Genomic DNA, 27286 nt, shown 5'->3' with positions numbered 1-27286 from the left:
AAGGTTGTGACTGGATGCTGGCTTGCCCCAGAATAAGTTCGTGCAATCTCATAGCTGCAGCGTTTCAGGGATTATGGTAAATCACAGCACACAACCCACATAAGGTTTCAGCATACCCTGCCATCTTTGTTCTAGTACCAGCAATTGTGTTCTCTGGGGTCCACTGGGACCTATGCCTGTGGGGAGGCCTACCAAATGTCTTCCTAGCAGGGTAGCAGGGGAACCACTTCTCCTTGTGTGACCTGCAGACCCCTCAGACCTCACTGCCAGCTCCTGGGGATTTGCCCTTTCCACCAGAGCACTGCCAGGTATTGGACTGCAGAATTTCCAAAGCTGCTCTGCCCTGTTTACATGATATTGAAACCCTCTCCTTTCTCCCTTTCTTGTTCAGGCAATTGTAGTGCCTCCACTCTTTGTTTTTCTCTCCAGCCACTTTTGGGGGGAGTGCTTTTCCTGTACTCTCCCCACTTTCTGTGTCCTGTCTTCACAAATACTGCTCCCTACCCTCCATGGCTTCTCTCTCTCCCAGTTAACCTCTCCATGCCATGTAACTGCCGAGTTCTGTGACTCAAGTTATGCAGATTGTTGTGTTGATTCTCAGACAAATTTTCTAGGTGTGCAAAAATGGTTTGATGCTGATCTAGCTGCGTTTCAGGGACAAAAGAAGCAGAGAACTTCCATGTTACTCAGCCATCTTGGCCCCTCCTCCCTCCTCCCTGTTTTTAAATTATTTTTGCTTCCCTTACCTTATGCTCATCAGTTTTTAAAATAGAACTATTTTATGTTCCACCATTCTCACTTTTGCATATATATCCAATGGAAATGAAATCCAGATCTCAAAGAGATATCAACACTCCCATGTTTATTTCAGCATAATTTACAATAACCAAGATATGAAAACAACCTAAATGCCCCTCAATGGATGAATGGACAAAGAAAATGTGATACACACACACACACACACACACATACATAATGGAATATTGTTCAGCCTTTAAACAGAAGGAAATTTTTCCAGTTGAAACAACATGGATGAACCTAGAGGACACTATATTAAATTTAAAAAGAAGACACAGAAAGACAAATACTGCATGACCTCACTTATATGTGGAATCTAAAATAGTCAAATTTAGAGAAGCAGAGAGTAAATGGTAGTTATCAAGTGCTAGGAGAAAGAGAAATGAGATGTTGGTTAAGGGGTACAAAGTTTCAGTTACGCAGGAAGAATAAGTTCTGGAGATCTAATGTACAACAATGTGTTTAAGTAACAATCATTCATTGTATACTAAAATTTGCTAAGAGGGAAGATCTTAAGTGTTCCCAACACACACAGAAACATAGAAGGAAAGAAAGTGGTAACTATCTGAGGTGATAGATATGTTAATTAGTTTGACTTTGGGTGTGTGTGTGTGTGTTTGTATCAGATCATCAAATTAAATTAAAATATATAATTTTTAATTGTCAAATACACCTCAATTTTTTAAATTCAGTTTAAAGCAAAAATTAGTCTTTTTTCTGATAGGCAGACTAGATGAATTCTAACATTCATTTCAATTTCAAAACCTTATGATTCTAAGATTTAATTAAGCAGATGAGAAAACTGAACTTCGGAGTTCAGTTGTCTTGCCTAAAGTCACAGTTTACTGTTGAAGAATTGAGATTTCAGATCTCCTAACTCTTAATCCATGCTCTTGGAAGGACATCTTAAATTCTGGCTAATTAATTATCTTCATTCTCTCTCCTAGTCCCCACCACTTGTGATTATGGGGTAGTCTGATAGACACCTTAGTGGCACTAAGCCAGACAACTAGACTGTGTAGATCAACAAATAGATTCAAGTTGACTAAATGATTGTCTAGCTCATGCATACTCAGGATGAACACAGTTTACACTTATTACCCCAGCATAATTACTAATAGCCTTCCCTTTTACTGTTAAAGTGTCCTGATTTGGATGATATGGTTATGCTACCAATGGCTAACCTGGAAGCCCTAACATTTTGTAGTTACTAATCCTTGAAATAACAAAGCAATTGAGTTCAAGTTACAGCACAAATCACAGATTCCGTTATATCTAAACATAGCCTTTCATCATATAAGACATCCCAAACAAGATTCCTTTAAGAAAATACATCTTTAGAAGATTTTGTGTTTTATGGGATATTTCATTTGAGATTATTAAACACTTTTCAGATAAGTAATGTTATTAAGTCCTCACATTTGGATAGTGCTGTAGAGTTTACAAAAAGCCTGGAACTTCTTTAATAGAAAAATAATTACTGTGCCTATCTGGGTTCTGGATTACGCTGAGAGAGATTCAGTAGATGGAGGAAATAGCCTTAGCTGCCCTAAAAGAGCAAAGAATATGATTGGAGTGATGGTCTCTGCACAAATGTAATTCACCTAAATATTTTAGAGGGGATAAAAAAAATCAAGCACAAAATCCAACACCCATGCACTGAAAGCCTTAAGTTAAACTGTCCTCCTTAACATCCAGAGATCAGTTATTTGTATACATGCCAGTTTTTCATCTGTCTTCAAAATGGATTTTTAATCTGTGTCAACTACTGGAGAAGCCTGTAATGATATACTATATTAGTTTCTTAAGACTGCCATAACAAATCACCATAAACTGAGTGAATTAAAAAAACAGAAACTTATTCTTTCACAGTTCTGGAGTCTAGAAATCCAAAACCAAGGTGTCAGCAGAACCATGCTCTCTCTGAAGTCTCTAGGGGATGATCCTTCTTTGTCTCTTCTTAGCTTCTGGTTATTGCAGACATTCCTTGGATTGTTAAACATATTACTCCAATCTCTGCTTCCATCATCACATGGTTTTACCCCCTGAGTCTACATGCTCTGTATCTTCACGTGGTACTTTTTTCTATGTGCGTAGTTGTGTCCAAATTTTCCTCTTCTTATAAGGACACCAGTCATTGGATTAGGGCTATGTGTGGTCTAATCCAGTATGGCCTCTTTAAATTAACTATATCTGCAAAGACCCTATTTCCAAATAAGGTCACATTCACAGGCACTGAGAAATAGGACTTGACATATTTTGGGGGAAATACAATTCAACCATAAGAGTTTGTCCTCTGCCCTCATCCCCCCAAAACTTATATCCTTCCTATATTCAAAATACATCCACCCCCTCCTGGCATCCCCCAAAGTCTTAACCCATTCCAGCATTAACTCTTAACTCTAAACCTTACCTTCTACATAATCTAAATCACGTATGAATGAGACTTTTGGTATGGCCCAATTGGGGAAAATTTCCTCTCTATTTGTGGACTTGTAAAACCTAGAAAACAAGTTATTTCTCTCCAAAATACAATGCTAAGACAGGCATAGAATAGACATTCCCATTATGAAAGAGAGGAAATGGAAGAAATAAAAGGGTTGCTGGTCTAGAGCAAACTGACAACCCAGCAGAGCAAATTCCGTTAGGTTTCCAGGCCTCAGAATAATTCTCTGGTGACTTGATATTCTCTCCTCTGGCCCCATTCTCTCAATCCCACAGGAGTGGCAGCCACCCTTTCTAACCAAGGAAGTGGCCCAACTCTCTGGGTCCAGAGGACAGTGGCCTACTTCCAGGCCAGCCCTCTCTGGATCTATGGTGGTAGGGGCAGCACCTCTGGCCTCTGAGCCACTCTCAACATCCCTGCTTACCTCTGAGCCCACGTGGAGTCTTTCTTACATTTTCTTGAAGAATAACACATATTCACAGCCAAATAACTCTATCAGCCTATATTCTGCCTGTAGAATCCCCAAAGTCTGACAGCCTTTCTTCATTTGGTCCCATATCTGATCCTTCAGTCCAAGCTGGCAATGTTTCTGCTGAGATAGTTTATTGGATCCATGTGTCACACATCTGATCCCTCCAGCAAAAGTTTGTCCAGCCACACTCTTTGTGTTCTCTCCAGAGCACAGTTTCTTATGGTTTGCAATAAACATAGGGTAATAATTTTCCAAATCTTCAAATTCTGGTGACATTTTACTTAATAATTCTTAAATGGACTAAGCCTTGCACATTCTAGGAGAGCTCACTTGTCACTCTGTAATGAAATGATCTGTTTAGGAAGTTGTTTGCTCCACTAGACTATGAGCTCCTTGGAGGCAAGAAGTTTAGATCATTTATCCCTGTGTCTCCAGTGTCCAGCTTCATAGATGACACAAATTTGGCTTTTAGTAATTATTGGAGGAGGGAAAGATATTGGAAGGAAGGAACATACTGGTAGAGTTATAATTTCGTGGGAAGTAGAAAGGTGCTGGGAGCTCAGACTTCCAAAGCCAAGACTATGTCACTTCCTCAGGACTCTTAGCCATCTACTCTGATCTTCTTAGAGCCTTGTCAGGATCTAAGCATGCAAGAAACATTGCGACCACAAAGTGATCCCAGGCCAGGTAAGCCTTTAGCTCATCAAAGTAGCTTTTCCTTCCAGAAGCTTCCTGGTCAATCCAACAACAGCTTAGCACATATCCAGCATACCAGAAGGGGTAAGGAGGGATCATAGAGTGCCATGTGTAGGCTATGGTTTAGATGGTTAATTCCTGTAAACTGATCAAGGCTGAATATTTAATGTGCTAAAACCCTCAATAGCGCTCTCTCTCTCTCTCTCTCATTCTCTGTGTGTGTGTGTCTCTAATGGACCTCTATAAGCTGGGATAAGGGAGAGTATATATCCCTTTTTGCAGTCTTGTTATGCCTTTACACACCAACCCATTATATTATATAAATATAGTCCATTACTTATTGTCAAGAATAAAAAGCTAAATGTGTACACCTATGTCTACACTCAACAGGAGTGCAGAAAAGGAACAAATCAGACATTCAGAGGAGTGAGAAAAGTGGAAGAGTCCCATGGAATGCACACCCAGAACAAATGAGAGTGTTTGGTGCCGACCACTTCCTTTCTCCTTTTAACCCCCAAACTACCCTCTGCCTTCCCCATAGTCATGAGAGTCAGGCTGTGATAAACAAATGCAGCATTTATAGACTGGTTAACAGCAAACGTCAAATTTAATACCATAAGAGAGGACCCCAAACAGAATATAATTTCATGAGGGCAAGGTTTTTGTCTTGTTCTTATAGCTCCAATGCCTAGAAAGGTGCTAAGCACATAATAGTTACTCAGTAAATATTTGTTTAATGAATTTTGAATGAATTAAACTGATTAAACAGGAAACTGCTATAGGTAGTCAGAGTGTGGCATTCAGAAAAAAAAAAAAAGTCTTGGGCAAGAAACCCCTGAGATGAAACTATTGTCCAGGTAATGCAGTACTCTGCTTACTTGGCAGCAGCAAGGCCAGGAAGGAGAATGTATGTCTCCAGGAGGTAAAGCATTCCTTAGCCCAGAGTCACAGAGCCCTGCCATCTCCCTTTCTTGCTTGGCCAGATGACTTGGATTATCACTGTATTTCCAAGTAACTACCTCCTTTTCCTGATTACTCAAAGAGAACCACGGCCAAGGCTAACAGAACTAATTTTGCTTAGACTAAACCAATACAGTGGTTTAGATATCATTGTTCCTGTATCCAGCTCCAATTGCAGGATCTACCCCCCTATTCTTTTTCCCTTTCCAAAACTACTGCTGGAAAAAATTGGAGGTGGGATATTTGTTAGGTATTGGCTCCAATATTTGGTTTTCCTCTTTACACGGTCTGACACCTACGTGGCCCTTTCAGCCTTAGGAGCAGATTTTCTGGCCTTCCCTAACATGTCTTCCTTAACTCTATTCTCTCTTCTCTTTGACTTATTTTAGATACCTGCAGCAGAAAACAACCCTTTCCTTGTTGGAATGCACTACTGGTACTCCAGCCACAGCCACCGGACCCAGCACTGCAACATCTGTCGGGAGAGCATTCCTGCCTTATCTAGAAATGTTATAATCTGCGAAGGTACCTTTTCTGATTACTTTAGGAAATGGAGCCCAGTGGGTAGAGATAGGGGTAAAGGAATTCATGCGGCTTTAGTGTCACTGACTCACACTAAGTCACTGACTCTAATGTAAGGTTAATTCTGACACTTAACAGACTAAAGAAAAGAGATGGAAAGAAGCTGGCAAAGGGGGGAATTCTCATGAACTAAAATGGAGGGTTGGATCTGACAGGATTGGACAACATAGTCACAAGAATTGGAAAAACAGAAATCACCTCATTCTTGCCATCAATTTCCATTCAAATCAGATAAGTGGAAAGTTTAGTCCATAAGAATAAAAAGGAACTAGATCATATGAGAATCAGGCCTTTGGAGGTTGGTCAGAACTATTTAGATTCACCTAGGTTCTAACTTTCAGAGAGATTAGGGAAGGGCTTTAGAATCTTCATTGTCACCAGATTCACATCCATCTTTTCTCCTCCTTTTATCATAGTGTGCAAAGTGAAGTCTCACAAATTATGTGCTTTGAGAGCAATCAAAGACTGTAAATGGAATACTTTGTCTATCACTGATGACCTCCTCATGCCCGCAGATGAAGTGGTAAGTACCAGCCATCTTCTCTTACAGCCACTCTTTCCCATCTCCCCTTTAGCCAGGACACACAGGGGAACGAAGACTTCTCGTTACATACAACCCAAGTAGACTTCCTCCTTAGGCTTACAATCCAGCCAATCTAGAAGAATGAAAGCCCCCACATCCAGCTGTTATCATTTGCTAGCATTGGAGTGGGGAGGGCAAGACCATGAAGAACCTTGTTGGGGTCACTTAATGTCCCTCATGGGGTAGCATAGTTACTCCAACTGGCCCTTTCTCTCTTTTATATCTCTAACTTCTATCTCTTATCTTTTTATTTACCTTTCAGAAGACTATGCCTCATCAGTGGGTAGAAGGAAATATATCTGTCAGTTCTCAGTGTGCAGTATGTCATGAGAACTGTGGCAGTTACCAAAGACTTCAAGACTTCCGATGTCTCTGGTGTAATTCTACGGTAAGACTCTTCTTGTCTCCTTGAGAACTTGACTTCTAGAGAGGGGGTGGAGTTAAGCTATGTGCCTACACATAGAAATCTAAGAGACCCTTACCCCAAATATATTATGCAGATTACATAGTATAGAGCTCAGTAGTTAGCCTTTCCAGATCTGGCTACAGAGTCTTGAAGAGAAAGACTTGCTAGTGAGGTCTACTAGTAAATGGGAAAATCTTAACTCTGTTATGACAGGACAGGCAACTAAAAAAAAAAAAATAAGTTCTGAGTCTATCCTTAAGAAACCTCCTTTCTTCATTCACCATTTTCTGGGAACTTGTAATCTTTGTTAATTAATAATGGTTAATAATATTAACATACTACTATTGCCACTATTTACTGAGTGTTTTGTGTACATGATCTCATTTAATCCCTACAACAACCCTAAACAGGGCCTCATTGTCCCCATTTACAGATGAGGAAAGTGAGGTTCAGAAAAATGAAGTGATTTGCTCAAGGTCATGCAGCCAGTAAGCAAAAAGAGTCTTGATTCATATATAATTCTGCAAAACCATATTCTTAACTACAACACTACCCTTCCTCTATACCAATTGTTCTTAACTGGGGGTGATTTTGTCCCACTTACAGGAGACATTTGACAATGTCTGCAGGCATTTTTTATTGTTACAACTTGGGGAGTTGCTAAACCTCCCATAATGCACAAGGCAACACAAAAAATCTATCTGACCCAAAATATCAATAGTGCCAATGTTGAGAAACACTTATCTAGACCATTTAGATTTTTAGATGCTCCTGTGAAACTGGTTATTCTAGGCCAGAAGAAACTAATGCCTGAGCTTCTTTTTAGAAGACTCTGGATCCCTCTACCTTGCTCCAGGTCATAAGTTTCTCCTGGAAAGGAGCTTGTATCCCCATCAGGCACCCCAAGTTTTTCAGCTGTCCCCAGGGGACAACTCTAGATCACGTGGATCTGGTGACCAGTGAGTATAGGTCCCAAGAACTCTAACTAATGGAGAAAGAGTTCTTACCCAGCTACCACACCCAGGATAGAGCAAGAAGCAACAATCTGAGGATCCCAGTGTTACTGTAGAAGAGGACTCTTACCATATCTTCATAATTATGGCCTGAGTAGCAGGCTTCTAATTGAACACATATCTAAGAGTGTACTGTATACATTTTAGAGACCTAGGAGGATAAGCACCACATTGGCGCTCTCTCTCTGCCACACTCCAGAGTACCAGTATCTCCCAGGGGGGAACTTTTACATGAATCTGGTATGTTGGCTTTTCACAGCTGCTGCCCAGGTGATCCCCTTTATTTCCTGGTTCTGCTGGCCAGCAGGACTTGCATTACTGGGTCCTATAAGACTGTGACAAATGGAGAGAGGGTTCCTGGCCCACTACCATAAACAGGGCACAGCACAGACAACAGACTGAAAAGAGGTCTGTTTGTCCAGCTTCAGCCTAAAGGGCAGGCTTCTGGTCTGGCACACATCTAGGGGCCTACTAAGGTGTTATCTCAGGATGAAATCCAGTGGATGCTATCTTTGTGCTTTCCCTCTGACTTGCTCCAGGTTGCCACTATCACCCAAAAAGGAGCTTGTACACTTGTCTGGCACACCAATATTTTCAACTGCCATACAGGAAGCACCTCTAGGTCTCCCAGCTCTGGTGGCCATGGGCCTTATGCCTGCAGTCCCACAGGATTATATATAGTTGCATACTTTAAAAGCTGCTATTTAAGGGTCTGGCTTCCAATCACTCGAACTAGGTACTGATTAAAATCCCCCCCTTTGGGACAGTGACATGTTTTGGCACACTCTCAACTACTAAGAGCCACTAGACAACCAAAAGGTAGGCAGGGCTGAATAATAAGTTTCATCCCCTACACAAGGCCACACTCTCAAGACCAAGAGGTGGCTGTTTAATCTAATTGATATAAACCAACCCAGAGAATGAAGGAAAATAAAGAAACAGAAGAATATATATTCTAAATAAAAGAACAAGACAACACATCAGAAAAAAAGTCCTTCATGAAATGTAGAAGAGTTGCTTACCTGATAAAGTGTTCAAAATAATGACCATAAATGCTCACGAACCTCAGGAGAATGGATGAACATAGTGAGAACTTCAACAAAGAGAGAAAATATAAAAATTAAGAAGAGACAAATGAATGGAAAAATATTCTGTGCTCATGGACTGGAAGAATTAATATTGTTAAAATGTTCATAGATTGCCCAAAGCAATCTAAAGGCCTAATGCAATCTTCGTCAACATTCCAATGGCATTTTTCACAGAAATAGAACAAGCAATCTCAAAATTTGTATGGAGCCACAAAAGACCACAGGTAGCCAAAACAATCTTGAGAAAGGAAGAAGTGGGAGACATCATGCTCCCTGATTTTAAATTCTATTACAAAGCTATGGTAATCAAGAGTATGGTACTGGTAGAAAAACAGACACATAGATCAATGGAACAGAATACAGAACCAGAAATACACCCATGCATATATGGTCAATTAATTTATGACAAAGGAGCCAAGAATATACAACAGGGAAAGGACAGTCTTTTCAATAGTGCTGGAAAACTGATCAACAACGTGTAAAAGAATAAAACCAGACCACTATTTTACATTATTCACAAAAAAATTAACTCAAAATAGATTAAAGACTTGAACATAAGACGTGGAACCATAAAATTCCTAGAAGATAACATAAGCAATAAGATATTTGTCTTGGTGATGATTTTTTGTATTTAATACCAAAAGCAAAGGAAACAAAAGTAAAAACAAAAAAGTGTGATTACACTTCTGGGTATTTACCCAAAGACAATTAAAACACTAACTTGAAAAAAAATCTGTGCACCAACATGTTCATTGCAGCATTATTTACAATAGTCAAGATGTGGAAACAACTGAAGTATTCACTAACAGATGAATGAATAAAGAAAATGTGATATACACAATAATGGAATATTATTCAGCAATAAAAAATAAAATCTCACCATTTGCCACAACACTGATTTTGAGGGCATTTTGCTAAGTGAAATAAGTCAGGGAAAGACAAATATTATATGATCTCATGTATATGCAAAATCTAAAAAAAAAACCCGCCAAGCTCATAGATACAAAGACAAAAAAAGGTCGTTACATAATGATAAAGGGACAATCCAACAAAAGGAGATAACATTTGTAAATATTTATGCACCCAACATAGGTGAACCTAAGGGAGAAAAGCACAGCAATATGATATTAGAGGATTTAAATAATAGATTTGTAGTTGCCAAAGTGAGGGTTGGGTGAAATGGGTGAAGAGGAGGATTATAATATACTTCCAGTTCTGAAATAAATAAGTCATGAGATGTAATGTACAATGTGATGACTATAGTTAGTAATAATACTACATTGCATATTGGAAAGTTACTAGAGAGTGGATCTTAAAATTTCTCATCACATGGAAAAGATTCTGTAACTATGTATAGTGACAGATGTTAACTAGACTTATGGTGATGATTATATCACCATGCATTTAAATATCAAATTATTGTGCTGTACACCCAAAACTAATATAATGTTGTATGCTTATATCTCAATAACAAAAGACAGAAAATATAAGAAAATAGCAAATAAAAGTCACAGAACTTTAGAATACAATAACTGAACTGGAAAAGCACATGAGAGAGGTTCAACACAGACTAGACAAAACAGAAGAAAAGATGAGTGAATTCGAATACAGGGGAGTGGATCACACCCAATCTGAGAAGCAAAAAGAAAAAAAAATATGAACAAACCTGAAGATAGCAAAAGAGATCATGAGACTTCAAGTGGACCAACATTCTCATTATAGGGTTACAGAAGGAGAAGAGAGAGAGAAAGAGAAGGGTTATAAAACTTATTTGAAGAAATAATGGCTGAAAACTTTCCTAACTTGGAGAAGGAAACAGACCTACAGATACAAGAAGTCAAGAGAGTTGCAAATAAGGTGAACCAAAGAGACCCATAAAGACCAAAGAGACACATTATAATTGAAATATCAAAAGTTAAAGACAAGAAAAGAATATTAAAAGCAAGAAGACAAAAACTTGTCATGTACAAGTGAACCCCCATAAGACTATAGCAGATTTTTCAGCAGAAAATTTGCAAGCCAGAAGGGATTGGGACAATATATTCAAAATGCTGGGGGAAAAAACTTCCAAGCAAGAATACTCAACACAGCAGTGTCAATCAGAATTAAAGGAGAGAGAGTTTTTCAAACAAAAGCTAAATGAGTTCATTACCACTATACTGGCCATATAAAAAAATGTTAAAGGGACTTCTTTAAGCTGAAATTAAAGGGCACTAATTAGTAAGAGGAAAACATATGAAAAATATAAATCTCACTGGTAAGGGTAAATATATTGTAAAATTCAGAATAATCTAACAGTGTAAAGGTGGTGAATTAATGATTTATAAAGCTAGTATGAAAGATAAAAATAGTAAAAGTAACCATAACCATAATTTTATAAGGGATACACGACATAAAAAGATTGTAAGTGGTGGAGCGCCTGGGTGGCTCAGTTGGTTGGGCGTCCGACTTCAGCTCAGGTCATGATCTCACAGTCTGTGAGTTCGAGCCCCGCATTGGGCTCTGTGCTGACAGCTCAGAGCCTGAAGTCTGCTTCGGATTCTGTGTCTCCCTCTCTCTCTGCCCCTCCCCCATTCATGCTCTGTCTCTGTCTCAGAAATAAACATTAAAAAAAATTTTAAGATTCTAAATAGTAATATCAAAAACACAAAAGGTTTGGAGGAAGTAAAATATAGAGTTTTAGAATGCATTCAAACTTAAATTGTTATCAACTTAAAACAGACTGTTACACCTCCCCCTGCTCATGCTCTGCCTCTCTCATCTTTCAAATATAAATAAGTTTTAATTTTTAAAAAATGGGGGGGGTACCTGGGTGACTCTGTCGGTTGAGCCTCCAACTTCAGCTCAGGTCATGGTCTCGCAGTTCATGAGTTCGAGATCCACTTTGGGCTCTGTGCTAACAAACAGATCAGATCCTGGAGGCTTCTTCAGATTCTGTGTCTCCCTCTCTCTCTCCCCCTCCCCTGCCCATGCTCTACCTCTCTCTCTCAAAAATAAAAAAATGTTAAAATTTTTTTTAATAAAAAGAAACCAGACTGTTACAAAAGCTGTTATATGCAAGCCTCATGGTAACCACAAAGCAATAATCTTAGTAGATACACAAAATATAAAGAGAAAGGAATATAAGTATACCACTACAGAAAATCTTCAAATCACAAAGGAAGAGAGTAAGAGAAGAAAAGAGCAGAGGATCTACAAAACAACCAAAAAACAATGAGCAAAATGTCAATAAGTACATACCTATCAGTAATTATCTTAAATAATATACATGAACTAAATTCTCAAAACAAAAGACATAGAGTGATTGGATGGATTTTAAAAAGACCCATTTATATCCTGCCTATAAGATATTCACTTCAGATATAATGACACACAAAAACTGAAAATGAAGGGATGGAAAAATACATTCCATGCAAATGGAAATCGAAAGAAAGCAGGGGTAGTTATATTAGACAAAATAGGCTTTAAAACAAAGACAGTAATTAGAGACAAAGAAGGTCATTACATAATGATAAAGAGGACAATCCAACAAGAAGATATAACATTTGTAAATATTTATGCACCTAACATAGAAGTACCTAAGGGAGAAATGCATAGCAATACAATATTAGGGAAATTAAATACTCCACTGTCATCAATAGAAAGAGTATCCAGACAGAAAATTAATACAGAAACATTGGCATTAAATGACACATTACCACAGATGGATTTAATAGATATATACTGAACATTTCATCCAAAAGCCACAGAATATACATTCTTGTCAAATGCAAATAGAACATTCTCCAGGAGAGATCATATGTTAGACAACAAAACTAGTCTTAATAAATTTTAAAAGATTGACATCATATAAAGCATCTTTTCTGACCACAGTGGTATGACACTACTAATCAATTACAGGAAGAAAACTGGAAAATCCACAAATATGTTTATATTAAACATGCTACTGTACAAAAATGGGCCAAAGAAGAAATCAACAGAGAAATAAAAAGATAACTTGAGACAAATGAAAATGGAAAAAAACATACCAAAACTTATGTGATGCAGAGTAGTAAGATCCTGAGCTCACCTCATTCCACAGAGACACTGAGATAGTAGTCACATCAATGTAACTAATTCAGAAAATGACCCAAAGACTGGCAGAAGAGATCTTCCACAGTTAATTGTAGTAAGGAGGCCACAATAAAAAGGGTAAGAGGGGCAGAGATACAACTGGGAACCAAACCCTTAGTGAGACACAATTGGGAAAGAAACCACAAATGGAAGAGACACCACAGGTACAGAGAAGTAAGAGAATCAGACCCTACCAACAGACACCTCAGGCACAGGGAACCTGAACTGGGAAGATGAGTTCCCATAACATTTGGATTTGAAAAACAGTGGGCCTTAACTTCATGAGTTTTTACAATCAGCAGGGCTTAATTCTGAGTACTTTAAAAACCAGTGAGCTTAGGTCCAGGAGAACCAGAGGGTGATAGGAAGCTAGGTCCTTGTTAAATAGACAACATAACAACCCAGCCAAGATAGAGCATAGAAGCAGCAGTTTGAGCACCTGAGGTATAAGTGAAGATTTATTAATCCCAGAACATATGCTGGAAGAGACCTGTAGGAGACTTCTCCAAGAACAAAAGAGCTATTGGGTGCCATTTCTCTCCCATCCTTCCCAGCCTAAATAGCTGCACATCTACAGGAACCAGCGAGAACACTCTCCACCCAACTTACTAACACTGTGTGCCCTACCCCCATTCTCCTATTCTCCTGAAGATCTGCCCCATTCAACCCACAGATAGTCCCTTCAAAGCAGCTCCTGGTAAACTGCATCCTGCAAGCAACCCCAGCAGGGAAAAACACTACTCCAAAGTTGACCTCTACCTTGGAAGGAGTAGAAGATAACCACACACACCAGTGCACCACAGTCCTAGCATCCAAACCTTATAGTTGGCTGTGCAGAGAGGGTATCCTGCTGATCAGTGTAACTACAGCCCTGGCAGATGGATGTATGGCAGGGTGCAGGCATCTGATCTTACTGCAGGCCTTGCCGACCAACAAAAGCCTCTCAGGAGACAATGCAGGGAGAGTGTCCTGCAGGTCAGTGTGACTGCAGCCCTGGTAAGTGAGCTTAGGACAGACATTTGGTTTGATTGCCAACACTGCCCAACTATAAGCCTACAGCCCCACACAGGTTTCTTGGCACAGGGATTAAACTGTACCTACTATGCCACAAAAGTCAAAGTGGACCATTGCAGCCAACTGTACTCAAGGCAGACAAGGTGCAGCCACAACAGAAGGGCACAAACAACCCACATAGGAGGCACTACTGAAGTACCTGGTTCTGGTGAATAAGGGACATGATGCTACAGGGAACTACAAGATATCTTCTTCATAGGGCCACTATTTTCAAGATCAGAAGACATAACTGACTTATCTAATACACAGGAATAAACACAAAGACTTAGACAAAATGAGGAGACAGGAATATTTCAAAGAACAGGACAAAACCACAGCAAAAGAGCTAAATGAAATAAAACTAAGCAATATACCTGATAAAGAATACAAAGTAACGTTCATAAAGTTACTTACTGGACTTAAGAAAAGAGCAGAGGATCTCATTGAGAACTTCAGCAAAGAGATAGAAAATATTAAAAAAGAACCAACCACGAATGAAGAACTCAATAACTGAAATTAAAAATACACTACAGGGTCACAGACAACATGATAATCTACATGGAAAACCTGGAAGACTCCACCAAAATGCTGCTAGAACTGATCCATGAATTCAGCAAAGTCTCGATACAAAATCAATGTACAGAAATCGGTTGCATTTCTATACACCAATAATGAAGCAACAGAAAGAGAAATCAATAAATTGATCCCATTTACAATTGCACCAAGAACAATAAAATACCTAGAATAAACCTAACCAAAGATATAAAACATCTGTATGTTGAAAACTATAGAATACTTATGAAGGAAATTGAAGAAGACAAAAAAAATGGAAAAATATTCCATGCTCATGGATTGGAAGAATAAATATTGTTAAAATGCCAATACTACCCAAAGCAATTTACACATTCAGTGCATTCTCAATCAAAATTGCACTGGCATTCTTCTCAAAGCTAGAACAAACAATTCTAAAATTTGTATGGAACCACAAAAGACCCTGAATAGCCAAAGTAATATTGAAAAAAAAAGCAGAAGGCATCACAATCCCAGACTTTAGTCTCTACTACAAAGCTATAATCATCAAGACAATATGGCATTGGCACAGAAACAGACACAGAGACCAATGGAATAGAATAGAGAACCCAGAATTGGACCCACAAATGTATGACCAACTAATCTTTGCCAAAGCAGGAAAAATGGAAAAAAGACAGTCTCTTTAGCAAATGGTGCTGGGAGAACTGGATGGCAACATGCAGGAGAATGAAACTAGACAACTTCTTACACCATACACAAAAATAAACTCAAAATGGATGAAAGAACTAAATGTGAGACAGGAAACCATCCAAACCCTAGAGGAGAAAACAGGCAATAACCTCTTTGACCTCAGCCACAGCAATTTCTTAACACATCTCCAAAGACAAGAAAATTAAAAGCAAAAATGAACTACAGGTACCTCATCAAAATAAAAAGCTTCTGCACTGCAAAGGAAACAATCAACAAAACTAAAAGACAACCGATGGAATGGGAAAAGATATTTTCAAATTACATATCAGATAAAGGGCTAGTATCCAAAATCTATAAAGCACTTACCAAACTCAACAACCGAAAAACCAATAATCCAGTGAAGAAATGGGCAGAAGACATGAATAGACACTTCTCCAAAGAAGACATCCAAATGGCCAACAGACACATGAAAAGATGCTCAACGTCACTCATCATCAGGGAAATACAAATCAAAACCACACTGAGATATCACATCACACCGGTCAGAGTGGCTAAAATGAGCAACTCAGGAAACATCAGATGCTGGTGAGGATGTGGAGAAAAGGGAACGAACCCTCTTGCACTGTTGGTGGGAATGCAAACTGGTGCAGCCACTCTGGAAAACAGTGTGGAGGTTCCTCAAAAAATTAAAAATATAACTACCCTATGACCCAGCAATAGCACTGCTAGGAATTTACCCAAGGGATACAGGAGTGCTGATGCATAGGGGCATTTGTACCCCAATGTTTATAGCTGTGCTTTCTTTTTTTTTTCAATATATGAAATTTATTGTCAAATTGGTTTCCATACAACACCCAGTGCTCATCCCAAAAGGTGCCCTCCTCAATACCCATCACCCACCCTCCCCTCCCTCCCACCCCCCATCAACCCTCAGTTTGTTCTCAGTTTTTAACAGTCTCCTATTCTTTGTATAGCCGTGCTTTCAACATAGCCAAATTATGGAAAGAGCCTAAATGTCCATCAACTGATGAATGGATAAAGAAGATGTAGTTTATATATACAATGGAATACTACTTGGCAATGAGAAAGAATGAAATCATGCCATTTGCAAAAACGTGGATGGAACTGGATGGTATTATTCTGAATAAAATAAGTCATACAGAGAAAGACAGATATCATATGTTTTCACCCATATGTGGATCTTGAGAAACTTAACAGAAGACCATGGGGGAAGGGGAGGGGAAAAAATAGTTACAAACAGGGAGGGAGGGATGCAAACCATAAGAGACTCTTAAATACAGAGAACAATCTGAGGGTTGATGAGGAGGTGGGGGAAAGAGGAAAATAGATGATGGGCATTGAGGAAGGCACTTGTTGAATGAACATTGGGTGTTGTATGTAAGTGATGAAACACGGGTATCTACCCCAAAAACCAAGAGCACACTTTATACACTGTATATTAGCCAATTTGACAATAAATTATATTAAAAATACACTATAGGGAATCAATAGTAGATTAGAGGAGACAAAGGAACATGTCAGCAACCTGGAAGACAGGGTAATTGAAAGCAACCAAGCTGAAGATCAAAAAAAATACAAACGAATATTTTAAAAATGGGAATAGGCTAAGGGAACTCAGCAACATCATCAAGCATAACATTCCAATTACAGGGATCCCAGAAGGAAAAGTGATAGAGAGGGCAGAAAATTTATTTGAAGTAATAATAGTTGAAAACATCCCTAATTTGAGGAAGGAAACAGAGATCCATTTCCAGGCAGCACAGGCAGCCCCCAACAAAATCAGCCCAAAGAGGTCCACACTGAGACACATAATAATTTAAATGGCAAAGCCTAGTGATAAAGATGGAATTTAAAAAGCAACAAAAGCAAACTGTTACATACCAGGGGAACCCCCTAAGTCTATCAGCTGATTTTTCAGAAGAAAGTTTTCAGGCCACAAGGGACTGGCATAATATATTCAAACTACTGAAAGGAAAAAACCTGAAACTTGGAATACTCTACCCAGAAGGGCTATCATTTAGAACAGAAGGAGAGATAAATAGTTTCCCAGACCAAAAAAAAAAAAAAAAAAGCTAAAAGAGTTCCTCACCATTAAACCAATCTTACAAGAAATGTTAAACAAAATTCTTTGAGTGAAAAGAAAAGGCCATAATCATGAGTAAGAAAATTATGAAAAGAAAAAACTTCACAGGTAAATGGAAGCATATAATAAAAGTATAAGATTAATCACTTAGAAAACCAGTATGGAGGTTAAAGCATAAAAACAGTAAAATCAATTATACCTATAGAAATCAGTCAAAGGATTCACAAAATAAAAGGACATAAAATATGACATCCATAAAATATGTGAAGGGAGGAGTAAAAATGTAGTGCTTTTAATGAGTTCAAACTTAAGTGACTATCAATTTAATATAGACTGCTATATGCATAAGATGTTATATACAAACCTAATGGTAACCACAAATCAAAAATCTATAGTAGATACACAAGAAATAAAGACAAAGAATCCATCCAAGCATATCACTAAACAAAGCCATAACAACACAAGGGAAGAGAGTAAGGGAAAAAAGGAACAGAGAAGAACTACAAAAATAACCATACAATAAGTAACAAATGGCAATAAGTACATACCTAGTGATAATTACTTTCAATGTAAATGAAATAAATGCTTTATTTAAAAGACATAGAGTGACTGAATGGATAAGAAAGCAAGACCCATCTGTATGTTGCCTACAAGAGACTCACTTCAGACCTAACAACACATGCAAATTAAAAGTGAAGGGATTGGAAAACATTTATCATGCAAATGGAAGCAAAAAGAAAGCTGGGGTAGCAATACTTATATCAGACAAAATAGACATTAAAACAAAGACTGTAACAAGAGACAAAGAAGGACACTACATAATGAGAAAAGGAACAAACCTACAGGAGGATATCACAATTATAAATATTTATGCACCCAATTTGAGAGCACCTAAATACATAGTGTTAACTATTAACAGACATAAAGGGAGAAATTGACAGTGATACAATAATAGTAGGGGACTTTAACACCCACTTACATTGATGGATACATCATTCAGACAGAAAATCAACAAAGAAATGGTGGCTTTGAATGACACATTGGACCAGATGGATCTAACAGATATATTTAGAACATTCGATCCAAAAACAGCAGAATATAAATTCTTTTCAAGTGCACATGGAACATTCTCCAGAATAGATCACATGTTAGGTCACAAAACAAATCTCAATAAATTCAAAAAGATTGAAACCTTATTATGCATGTTTTCCCACCACAACAATATGAAACTAGAAATCGATCATGAGAAAAAATGTGGAAAGAACACAAATACATGGATGCTAAATAATATGTTACTAAACAAAAAACGGTCAATGAAGAAATTAAAAAGGAAAACACAAGTACATGGACAGAAATAAAAATGAAAGCAAAATGGTCCAAAATCTTTGGGATGCAGCAAAAGCTGTTCCAAGAAGGAAGATTATAGCACTGCAGACCTTCCTCGAAAAGAAAAAAACCCTCAAATAAACAATGTAACTTTACATCTAAAGAGCTAGAAAACAAAAAACAAGCAAATCCCCGAACCAGTAGAATGAAGGACATAATAAAGATTAGGGAAGAAATAAATGAAATAAAGACTAAAAAAAAAACAATGGAAGAGATCAATGAAACCGGCAGCTGTTTTTTTTAATAAACAAAAATGACAACCCAATTATTATTATTTTTAATAATCAAAAATGAGACTCATTAAGAAAAAAAAGAGGTTTCAAATAAATACAATCAGAGATGAAGGAGGAGAAATAACAAACAACACCACAGAAATACAAAAGATTTTAAGAGAATATTATGAAGAATTATATGCAACAAAATTGGACAACCTAAAATAAATGCATAAATTCCTACAAACATATAACCTTCTAAAACTGAATCAGGAAGAAATAGAAAATTTGAACAGACTGATTACTAGCAATGAAATTGAATCTCAACAAACAAAAGTCTAGGACCAGCTGGCTTCACAGGTGAATTCTACCAAACATTTACAGAAAAGTTAAAACCTATTCTTCTCAAACTGTTCTAAATAACAGAAAAGGATGGAGAGCTTCCAAATTCATTCTATGAGGACAGAATTACCCTGATACCAAAGCTACATAAAGATACTTTTAAAAAAAACTTACAAGTCAATATCTCTGAAGAAAATCCTCCACAAAATATTAGCAAACCAAATATAAGAACTATAAAAAATCATTTGCCACAATCAAGTGGTATTTATTCAAGGAATGCAAGAGTGGCTCAATGTTTGCAAATCAATCAACATGATACATCACATTAACGAGAGAAAGGATTTTTAAAAATGATCATTAGCAGAGATGCAGAAAAGCATTTGACAAAGTAAAACATCCATTCATGGTAAAAGCTCTCAACAAAGTAACCTTAGAGAGAACATACCTCAATATAATAAAGCCCATATATGAAAAACACACACCTAACATCATGCTCAAGGGTGAAAAACTAAGATTTCCCGATAAGATCAAGAACAGGACAAGGAAGTCTACTTCCAACTTTTAGTCAACAAGTACTGGAAGTCCTAGCCACATCAGTCAGACAAGAAAAAGAAATAAAATGTATCCAAATTGGTAAGGAAGAAGTAAAACTTTCATTATTTGCAAATGACATGATACTATGGATAGAAAACGCTAAGGACTCCACCAAAAAACTACTAGGACTGATAGCTGAATTCAGTAAAGTCACAGGATACAAAGTTAATAAACAAAAATCTGTTGCACTGTATACACTAATAATGAAAAAGCAGAAAGAGAAAATAAGAAAACAATCCCATTTACAATTGCAACAACAATAAAAATTAAAATACCTAGGAATAAACTTAACCAGAGTAGTGAAAGATCTGTATTCTGAAAACTACAAAATATTGAAAGGAAGGAAATTTATAATACAAACAAATGGAAAGATATCCCATACTCATGGATTGGAAGAACCAATATTGTTCAAATGTACATTCTACCCAAAGTAATTTACAGATTTAACACATCCTAAAGAACCAACAACATTTTACACAGAATCCTAAAATTTGTATGGGACCACAAAAGACCCCAAGTAGTCAAAGCAGTCTTGAGAAAAAAGAGCAAAGCTGGAGGTATCATGCTTTCTGAGTTCAAACTATACTACAAAGCTATAGCAATCAAAACAGTATGGTACTGGCAGAAAAATGACAGAGATCAATGGAACAGAATAGAGAGCTCAGAAGTAAATCCACACTTATATGACCATTTTTTCTATGACAAAGGAGTCAAGAATATATGATGGGGAAAAGACAGTCTATTCAACAAATAGTGCTGGAAAAAATGGACAGTGACATGCAAAAGAACGAAAGTGTACCACTTTCTTGCACCATAAACAAAAATAAAGTCAAAATGGATTAATGACCTAAATGTGATACCTGAAACCATAAAACTCTTAGAACAAAAAATAGACAGTAATTCCTTTGACATCAAACATTTTGCTAGATATGTCACCTCAGGAAAAGAAAACAAAAGTAAACTAAACTATTGTGACTACACCAAAATAAAAAGCTTTTGCACAGCAAAGGAAACCATTGACAAAACAAAACTCCACTTACTGAATGGGACAAGATATTTGCAAATGATATATCGGATAAAGAGTTAATAGTCCAAAATATATAGAGAATTTATACAACTCAACATTAAAAAAATAATAATAATCCACTTAAAAATGGGTAGAGGACCTGAATAGACATTTTTCCAAAGAAGACATACAAATGGCCAAAAGACACATGGAAAGATGCTCAGTAACACTAATCATCAGGGACATGCAAAACAAAACCACAATGAGCTCTCTATCATCTCACACCTGTCAGAATTGCTAGTATCTAAAAGGCAAAAAATAACAAGCATTTGTGAAGATGTGGAGAAAAATAAACCCTCGTGCAAAGGTGCAAGTTGGCAGGAATGCAAACTGGTGCAGCCACTGTGGAAATCTCTATAGAGGCACCTCAAAAAATTAAAAATAGAATTACCACATGATCCAGTAATTCCACTACTGAATATTTACCCACAGAATATGAAAACACTATTTTGAAAAGATATATGCACCCCTATGTTTATTGCAGAATTATTTAAAATAGCCAATATATGGAAGAAACCCAAGTGTCCATCCATAGATGAATGGATAAAGAAGTGATAAACGAATATATATATATATATATATATATATATATATATATATATATAATAAAAAGAATGAAATCTTGCCATTTGCAACAACATGGAATGATCTAGAGGGTATAATGCTAAATAAAATAAGTCAGAGAAAGACAAATATCATGTGATTTCACTCATGTGTGGAATTTAAGAAAGAAAGCAAATGAACAACAAAAAAAGTGACAAATAAGACTCTTAAATACAGAGAACAAACTGTTCTCTGGTTGCCAAAGCAGAGGTGGGTGGGGGTATGGGTGAAATAGGTGAAAGGGATTAAGAGTACACTTTTCCTAATGAGCACTGAATAATGTATAGAACTGCTGAATCATTATATTTTATACCTGAAACTAATATAACGCTATGTTAATTGTAATTTAATTTTTAAAAAGAAAAAAAAAACTTATGGGATGCAGCAAAAGCAGTTCTAGGAGAGAGGTTCATAGTGATAAAAACCTGAAGAAAAAAAATCTCAAATGAACAACCTAACTTTACACTTTAATGAAGTAAATAAAAAGAACAAACAAAACCCAAAGTTAGTACAAGTAAGGGAATAACTAAGATCAGAGCAGCAATAAATGAAATTGAGACTAAAAGGACAATAGAATCCATTAATTTATAAGGTGATTCTTTTAAAAGATAAAGAAAACTGACAAACCTTCAGCTAGACTCACCCTGAAAACAAAGAGAAGGCTCAAATAAATAAAATCAGAAATGAACAAGGAGATGTTACAACTGATACCACAGAAACACAAAGAATAATAAGGGACTACTATGGACAATTATACACCAAAAAATTGGAAATATAGAAGAAATGGATAAATTACTAGAAACATAAAAGCACAAAGACTGAATCATAAAGAAATAGAAAATCTGAACAGATTATTAGTAGGGAGACTGAATCAGTAATCAAAAACCTCCCAAAAAACAAGTGTCTGGGACCAGACACATACACTGGTAAATTCTATCCAACATTTTTAAAACAGAATTCATACCAATCCTTCTCAAAATCTTCAAAAAAATATAAGAGGAAGGAACACTTCCAAACTCCTTCTATAAAGCCAGCATTACCCTGCCACCAAGACCAGATAAGGATGTCACAAGAAAAAAAATTACAGGTCAATATCTCTGATGAACACAGATGCAAAAATCCTCAACAAAATATTAGCAAGCCAAATTCAACAGTACATTAAGGATCATACACTATAATCAAGTACGATTCATTCCAGGGGTGCAAGTCTGGCTCAACAAGCAGAAACCAATCGACGCAGTACACTACATTAACAAAATGAAGAATAAAAATTATATGATCATTTCAATAGATGCAGAAAATCATTTGGCAAAATTCAACATCCATTTATGATAAAAACTCTTGACAACGTCGGTATAAAGGAAACATAATTCAACATAATAAAGGCCATATATGGCAAACCCACAGCTAACATCATACTCAATGGTGAAAACATTTCATCTTTTCCTCTAAGATCAGGAGCAAGACAAGAATGCCCATTCTCCCTGCTTTTATTCAGCATTGTATTAGAAGTCCTAGGCAAGAAAAAGAAATAGAAGTTATCCAGTTATAAAATAAATAAGTCACGGAGTTGAAAAGTACAGCAGAGGGAATAGAGTCAAATAATGTAGTAACGTTGTATGTTGACTACACTAATTATGGTGAGCACTGAGTAATGTATAGAATTGTTGGAGCAATATGTTGTACACCTAAAACTAATATAACATTGTATGTCAATGATACTCCAATAATAAATTTTTAAGCATCCAAATCATAGAGATAGAAGTAAAACTGTCACTATTTGTGGATGACATATTATATATAGAAAACCCTAAAGAGGGTTGCCTGGGTGACTCAGTCAGTTAAGCATCCAACTCTCAATTTTGGCTCAGGTCAAGCCCCATGTTGGGCTCTGTGCTGATAGCGTGGAGCCTGCTTGGTATTCTGTCTCTCCCTCTTTCTCCAGTCTCTCACTCTCTCTCTCTTTCTCAAAGTAAAAAAATAAACTTTTAAAAAGAAAAGAAAACGCTAAAGAGTTTACAAAAAAAAACCTGTTAGAACTAATAAATTCCATAAAATTGCAGGATTCAAAATTAATATACAAAAATCTGTTGCATTTCTATATACTAATAAACTATCAGAAATTAAGAAAACCATCTCATTTATAACTGCAACAAAAATAATAAAATACCTAGGAATAAACTTAACCAAGGTGATGAAAGACCTGTACTCTGAAAACTACAAGATATTGATGAAAGAAATTTAATAATATACAAATAAATGGAAAAATATTCTGTGCTCATGGATTGGAAGAATTAATATTGTTAAAACATCTATATTCCCCAATGCAATCTACAGATTCAACGCAGTCCCTATCAAAATTCCAATGGGATTTTTCACAGAAGTAGAACAATTCCAAAATTTTTATGGAACCACAATAGTCCCCAAACAACCAATGCAACCTTGAGAAAGAAGAACAAAGCAGGAGACATCATGCTCCGTGATTTAAAACTACATTAAAAAACCATAGTAATCAAAGCAGTATGGTATTGGCATAAAGACAGACACATAGATCAATGGAACAAAATATCCCAGAGATAAACTCATGCACATATGGTCAATTAATTTATGGTAAAGGAGTCAAGGATATACAATAGGGAAAGGATAGTCTCTTCAATAAATGGTGCTGGGAACCTGCAAAAAGAATGAAACTGGACCGCTATCTTATACCACTCACAAAAATGAATTCAAATGGATTCAAGACTTGAATGTAAGACTTGAAACCATAAAACTCCTAGAAGAAAACATAGCTGGTAAACTCCTTGAGATCAGACTTGTCATGGATTTTTGGATTTGACACCAAAAGTAAAGGCAACAAAAGAAAAAATAAACAGATGAGACTACTAAACAGCTTCTGCACAGCAAAGGAGCCATCAACAAAAGGAAAAAGGCAATCAACTAAATGAGAGAAAATATTTTTAAATCATATATCTGATAAGAAGTAAATATCCAAAATATATAAAGAAGTCATACAACTCCACAGCACAAAGCAAGCAACAATCCAATTAAAAAATGGACAGAGGATCTACATAGATATTTTTCTAAAGACATATAGGTGGCAAACAGATTTATGAAAAGGTATTCAATATCACTAATCATCAGGCAAATGCAAATCAAAATGTCAATGAGATACCACCTCACACCTGTCAGAATAGCTGTTACCGAAAAGACAAGAAATAAACGTTGACAAGGATATGGAGAAAAGAGAACCCTTGTGTACTGTTGGTATAAATGTGAATTGGTGCAGCCACTGTGGAAAACAGTAAAGAGTTTCCTTTAAAAATTAAAAATATAACTACCATATGACCTAGCAACTTCACTTCTGAAGAGAATGAAAACACTAACTCAAAAAGATATAGGCACTCTCATGTTCACAGCAACATTATTTATGATAGTCAAGATATGGTAAGAACCTAAGTGTCTAGTGATGGATGCATGGATAAAGAAAATGTGGTAGATGTATATGCAATGGAATATTATTCAGTCCTAAAAGTGAAGGAAATCATGGCATTTGCAGCAACATGGATGGACCTCAGGGCATTATGCTATATAAAATGGGTCAGAGAATAAGAAATACTATATGATCTCACTTACATGTAGAATCTAAAAATAAAAATGAGCTCACAGATATGGGGATGGGGGTTAGGATATGGGCAAAATACGTGAAGGTGGTCAAAAGGTACAAACTTCCAGTTCTAAAATAAATGAGACATCAGGATATAACGGACAGCATGGTGACTGTAGTTAATAATACTGTTTTGCTTACTTGTAATTTGCTAAGAGTGTAGACCTTAAAAGTTATCATCACAAGAAAAGAAATGTAATTATATATGGTGACACATGTTAACTACACTTACTGTGGTGATCATTTTGGAATATATACAAATATCAAATCATTAGGTTGTACCCCTGGAGCTGATATAATGTTATATGTCAATTATATCTCAATAAAAAAAAAGAAAACTCTGGTTGTCCTTTGGCTTTCTTTTTAATTGCTCTTGCGTAATCAGGCCAGATTCATGTCCACTAGGAACTATGTCATTGTCCAGGAAGTGGTACTTAAAAATATCAGAAATTTGGGAAATATGACCTCTTGCGGAGAAGGCAGCAGAATCTCAGCTCTGCCAATTCCCAGGTATTTGACCATGAGCAAGACTTTTCACCTCTCTGACCTTTGGTATCCTCATTTCTAAAATGAACCTAATAATGTATTCCCTACTATACATGATTGATGTAAGGATTGGAGTATAATAGTATATTATCAGGATTAGCATTCTTAAATTGCAAGTAAGCTCCCTATTGTGTAGGCCACTAAGATTGTGCCCTAGGACTTGTGTCTTCTTAATGCCTGTGATGGGTGTCTTCTAAAAGCTACCTTTGAAAGGAACAGAGCTCAGAGGCCATCTTCAGGGATGGTTCAAGCTCTGAGTGGAAAGTGAGTGTCCAGGTTAAGTCAGGGGAAAGTGTATGGCACCAAATCTCAGAAAGGGAGATTTTTAATACTGGGGACTGAAACCTTGGAATTTGACCTCAAGACTGATCAATTGTATCTTTTTCTCTCCCCCTTCCTTTTTTTCTCTCTGTTCTCTTGTCGTTTCAGGTGCACGATGACTGCCGTAGACGGTTTTCCAAGGAATGCTGGTTTGGAAGTCATCGAACATCAGTCATTCCTCCCACTGCCCTCAGCGACCCTAAAGGAGATGGTGAGTACCTAAACTTTAATCTCAGAATGTATTTCATTGGGACAGGAGGGAAGGTGCTAACACTGGGGAAATTTTTTTAAATATGAAATTTATTGTCAAATTGGTTTCCATACAACACCCAGTGCTCATCCCAACAGCTGCCCTCCTCAATGCCCATCATCCACCCTCCCCTCCCTCCCACCCCCCATCAACCCTCAGTTTATTCTCAGTTTTTAAAAGTCTCTTATGGTTTGGCTCTCTCCCTCTCTAACTTTTTTTTTCCTTCCCCTCCCCCGTGGTCTTCTGTTAAGTTTCTCAGGATCCACATAAGAGTGAAAACATATGGTATCTGTCTTTCTCTGTATGGCTTATTTCACTTAGCATCACACTCTCCAGTTCCATCCACGTTGCTACAAAGGGCCATATGTCATTCTTTCTCATTGCCACGTAGTACTCCATTGTGTATATAAACCACAATTTCTTTATCCATTCATCAGTTGATGGACATTTAGGCTGGAAATGTTTTAATTAAATTATTATTCTCAACCAGTCAAATATTTTTGGGGAGTAGGAATGTGCATATATGTAAAGACAGCTCATGTTTCTTTTTAGACCTTTGGGATAATGAATGTTGGTATTTATGGTGTATATGTATGTGGGCATATTCTCTGTAGGCTCTTTCCCGGTTGCTTATAAATTATCAGAATTGATTTCAGGTTTTTCATGATTTTCAGCCACTAGATAATCCATAAAAGAAGTTTGCTTGCATGCAGGTGGGCAAGGAAGAACTACATGAAGGCCCAGGTTATGTTACTCTTAGAATGGAC

At 36.9% G+C, this 27286-nt stretch overlaps 1 protein-coding gene across 1 annotated transcript in view; it reads left to right on the top strand.

Moving 5' to 3' along the window:
- Positions 1–27286, top strand: part of DGKK (diacylglycerol kinase kappa) — a 173733-nt gene that overhangs the window by 96729 nt on the left and 49718 nt on the right. Inside the window, exons 5-8 of the mRNA XM_042974625.1 lie at positions 5762–5897; positions 6371–6477; positions 6803–6925; positions 26378–26480. Of these exons, the coding sequence (XP_042830559.1) occupies positions 5762–5897; positions 6371–6477; positions 6803–6925; positions 26378–26480 (469 nt within the window). The remainder of the gene's footprint in view (positions 1–5761; positions 5898–6370; positions 6478–6802; positions 6926–26377; positions 26481–27286) is intronic.

Source organism: Panthera tigris, chromosome X (assembly GCF_018350195.1).
Source record: "Panthera tigris isolate Pti1 chromosome X, P.tigris_Pti1_mat1.1, whole genome shotgun sequence".
Lineage (NCBI taxonomy): Eukaryota > Metazoa > Chordata > Mammalia > Carnivora > Felidae > Panthera > Panthera tigris.
The sequence above is the reverse complement of the archived record's forward strand: the minus strand, read 5'-3'. Positions and strand labels throughout refer to the sequence as shown.